Source organism: Phalaenopsis equestris, unplaced genomic scaffold, assembly GCF_001263595.1.
Source record: "Phalaenopsis equestris unplaced genomic scaffold, ASM126359v1 Scaffold000343, whole genome shotgun sequence".
Classification (NCBI taxonomy): domain Eukaryota; kingdom Viridiplantae; phylum Streptophyta; class Magnoliopsida; order Asparagales; family Orchidaceae; genus Phalaenopsis; species Phalaenopsis equestris.
The window spans coordinates 181150-185651 of record NW_018164785.1 but is presented as its reverse complement, the minus strand read 5'-3'; the positions used below and the strand labels follow the sequence as shown (position 1 = coordinate 185651).

Below are 4502 nucleotides of genomic sequence, written 5' to 3'. Positions count from 1 at the left end.
GATATTACATAACAACGTTTTAGTTAGTAAACTAAGAAATATATAAAAGTTGCTCAAATACACGAAAAAATATTACATTAAAACTCCACACGCAAAATTACATATCAAGCCCAGTGATTTAAATAACGAGTCCAATAAAATCACGTCGCGGGAGGCAATGATAAAATAATTAAAAAAAACAAAAATCTATTACACAAAAACATATTCCTCTCATACTGTTCAAGTGTTTATTATATCTTATTCAAATATAATTTATGTTTTATTATGTTATTATAACATTAGGAATATTCCCAAAACACAATAACATATGAATAACATATAATAACACTTAAATAACACGGAAAAATATTCCGCCATGTTACCCGTCCGATTTTTTTTACGTGATTTCATCGGACTCTGCACATAACTACGTGCAAAATCCTGATGTAATATTTTTTTCCAAATACACAACACATTTTTTTTCATTTCCATCAAATTTTAATGATTTCTCAAGTCTGGCAATCACACAAGCCATCAATAACCATAACGCTAATGGAAATAATCCATCACTAACCATAACGCTAATGAAAATAATCCATCACTAACCATAACAATGAAAACATTAATCAGTTTTGACGCATCAACTTTTAGAACACAAAACTAACCAACAAAAATGTATTTCAAGGTAAACATTAGAGCAGGATACTAAGCCGCCAGAATATAACCATGGCACTACCATCTGACATAGTCCCAAGTTGCAGACAAACCAAACCGCAAGACTGATTTAAAGAAAAAAATAATAATAATAGTAATAAAACTAGATGGAAAAGTCTCGAATTGCCTCAATTAGTCCACCTCCTCCATCTTGCTGCCCTCCGCATCATCATCAAGAGGCGGCATGTCAGTGTCTGCATCTCCAGCGGTTTCCTCTTCATCAATGCTGAGACCCAACTTCAACATCCTGTGAATTCTGTTGCCGAAGGTGTTGGGATCATCCAGACTGAAACCAGAGGTGAGAAGAGCAGTTTCGAACAGCAGGAGCACAAGGTCCTTTACGGATTTGTCATTCTTGTCTGCATCAGCTCGCTTTCTAAGCTCCTCCATTATTGGGTTCTCGGGGTTGATTTCCATCGTCTTCTTGCTCGACATGTATCCCGACATGCTCGAGTCTCTCAATGCCTGAGCTTTCATTATCCTCTCCATGTTAGCAGTCCAACCGTACTCACCGGTGACCAAGCAGCAGGGGGAATCGACCACACGGTCAGAGACGACAACCTTCTCCACCTTGTCACCTAGAACATCTTTGATAACCTTGCACAGACCTTCAAACTTCTGCTTCAGGTCTTCCTTCTTCTTCTTCTCGTCTTCAGATTCATCTAGCTTCAATCCCTCCTTTGTTGCAGAGATCAATTTCTTGCCCTCAAACTCCTTCAACTGACCTACTGCATACTCATCAATGGCCTCCACCATGAAGAGTACTTCATAGCCCTTCTTCTTCAGCTTCTCCAGGAATGGAGAGTTTTCTACAGCCTTCTTGCTCTCGCCAGTGATGTAGTAGATGTCACTCTGGCCTTCCTTCATCCTTGTTACGTAGTCCTTCAGGCTGGTTAGCTCGTCTCCACTCTTGGTGGAGTGGAACCTCAACAATTCGGCAATCTTGTTTCGGTTCTGAGAATCCTCATGAATACCGAGCTTGAGGTTCTTTGAGAAGGCCTCGTAGAACTTGTTATAGTCTTCCTTGTTTTCGGCTATCTCGAAGAACAGATCAATGCATTTCTTCACGAGATTCTTGCGGATGACCTTAAGGATCTTGTTTTGCTGCAGAGTTTCTCTCGAGATGTTCAGAGGAAGGTCCTCTGAGTCAACAATACCCTTCACAAAACTCAAGTATTCTGGAATCAATTCCTCACAGTTGTCCATGATGAAGACCCGGCGAACATAAAGCTTGATGTTGTTGAGCTTCTTCCGGGTGTCGAAGAGGTCAAAGGGTGCTCTTTTAGGGACAAAGACAACAGCTTTGAACTCAAGCTGACCCTCAACAGCGAAATGTTTAACAGCGAGATGTTCCTCCCAGTCATTGGTGAGGCTCTTATAGAAAGCAGCATACTCTTCCTTGGTAATCTCTTCAGGTTTCCTCATCCAGATAGGCTTCTGTTTGTTAACCAGTTGCCACTCATATGAAACCTCCTTGATCTTCTTTTTCTTTTTTTCCTTATCTTCCTTCTCTTCATCAATGTCCTCAACCTTGCCTTCCTCAGCATCTTTCTTATCTTCCTCATCCTCATCATCAGAAATCTCCTTTTCAGTGGTCTTCTCAGTCCATAGTGAAATGGGATAGCTGATAAACTCAGAATGCTTCTTGACAAGATCTTTCAAGCGGCGCTCTTCAAGATAATCAAGCTAGTAAAAGCAGAATCAAATCAGGTATTAATTAGCTATTATGTGGATTTGTAAATCCAAAAGAATTTCTTAAAAGAACATAAAATGTAGCTACTCCTAGACCAATCTCATCTAATGGCTGATAAAAACAATCAGACAAAAGTGACCTTTATAGCCAGTGCACGATTACACGTAAATGCATAATTATATCCACCAAAAAATATCAACTAATTAAAATTATGAACGATACTTATGAAGGATGGATACGATTACGCGCCTTATACACTAAACATTAAGATTACAAACTGTGGTTTAATCAACAGATCCAACTCAAATGGAGAGAACACAGATAAAATGGACAATGGACGAGATAAATTTTAAATTGAAGAAAATTAAAGCAGCACAGCTATAGTTTAAGTGATGAAAGCTGGTGTCATAGAAGAAACAATTCTATATTATGTGCAAGCCAAACAAATCCTATGCAATGAAACAGACAACGGGTTTTACATGATATGTATTCTCTTGTTAATAAATTCTATAATATGTGCAAGACAAACAAATCCCATTCACTGAAACAAACAACGGGTTTACATGATATGTATTCTCCTGACAAGAAGATTATACCAACAATCTAACATATAAGAACAAAAAACGGTGTAGTAAACATCAGCAGCAAATCAAATGAACAAATAACTTCAAAACGATCATTGAATAGATATAACAGATTGTATAATTAGAATCAATTTAAACTAAATCAATTCATATTGCCAAAAATAACCAATTAGTCCTCAACAAACCTATCGTAACAACCACAAGTAATTGTATAATAAAGAAATTTATCTAAATTTCCCGATTTCTGTGTTCTTTATGTGGGGCAAGTAAAAGAAAACAAACCAGGGAGTCAAATTAGTCTAATGGACCCATAATTCAAATTAATTCTAGTGCAACCAATTTTATGTCCATTAATTCTCGCACATAAAGCAGTCAGCCATAAATCCCAGCATCTAGAAACTATCGCAAATAAATACAGACAATTTGCGACGTGCGAATGTAAGCACAATTCAGACTGGTAAAATTAAAGAATTGGCAAGCGAACATATCTTTACCTGGTCATCCTTGAGGAAAAGGGTAATCTTGGTTCCCCGTCCAAGATTCTCCCCAGAGGTATCCCTGGTCACAGTGAAAGACCCTCCAGCCTGCGACTCCCACACATACTGCTCATCATCATTGTGCTTTGTAGTTACAACAACTCTCTCAGCAACAAGATAAGCCGAGTAGAATCCGACACCAAACTGACCAATCATGCTAACATCAGCACCAGCAGCAAGAGCCTCCATAAACTCCTTCGTGCCCGAACGCGCGATGGTACCAAGGTTGTTCACGAGATCCGATTTCGTCATACCAATTCCGCTATCAATAATCGAAAGAGTATTCGTAGCCTTATCAGGAACGATATGAATGAACAGCTCCGGCTGGGCGTCCAGCTTGCTTTTGTCCGTCAGACTCTCAAATCGGATCTTATCCAACGCCTACCAACAGAAAAACCATAAAAAAAAGCCTTAGATCCATGGATCACGCAGGCTTAGATGCGAGAGAGAAACAAGACTTACATCGGATGAGTTGCTGATGAGCTCTCGAAGGAAGATCTCCTTGTTGGAGTAGAAAGTGTTGATTATGAGGCTAAGAAGCTGATTGATCTCAGCCTGGAAGGCGAAGGTCTCGCTTTCTGCCGCCATGGCTGCCTTCAAGCAAGCAAGAGAGTGCAAGAAATCAAAAGAAAGGAATTGAAAGGAGCAGATCAACAAGTATAGCGGTGGCTAGGGTTTGGGAGAGTTGGTTCCATTTAATAGTGGAAATGGAGAGGTTCTAGAGTTTTCTGAAGGCCGGATCCGACGAATGCGTGGGACCCATAATTTTATTTTCTTTTATTTATTTTTTTTTATTTTAGATGTTTCTAGATTATGAGTTATTAATTAACGTGTAGGGGGTAAGATTTAATTTAAAAGGTAGCGAGTGGTACAAGAGGAGGTTATTGAGAGGTTATTGAGATGTTATTAAGTTATTAATTTCAATAACATATAAATCCAATAAACTTAGCTGGTTCTATTTCAATGTTATTCATAGGTTAGCTGGTTCTATTTCAA

The 4502-nt window shown here is 38.7% G+C and overlaps 1 protein-coding gene across 1 annotated transcript; it reads right to left on the bottom strand.

The window, feature by feature from the left end:
- Nucleotides 1–561: 561 nt before the first annotated feature.
- Nucleotides 562–4194, bottom strand: LOC110025930 (heat shock protein 81-1). The gene is made up of 3 exons (XM_020726627.1): nt 3969–4194; nt 3465–3887; nt 562–2379 (listed from the first exon to the last, which is right to left on the bottom strand). Exons 1-3 carry the CDS (start codon nt 4092–4094, stop codon nt 826–828), a joined length of 2103 nt encoding a protein of 700 aa, XP_020582286.1. The 5' UTR covers nt 4095–4194; the 3' UTR covers nt 562–825.
- Between the last annotated feature and the right edge of the window lie 308 nt (nt 4195–4502).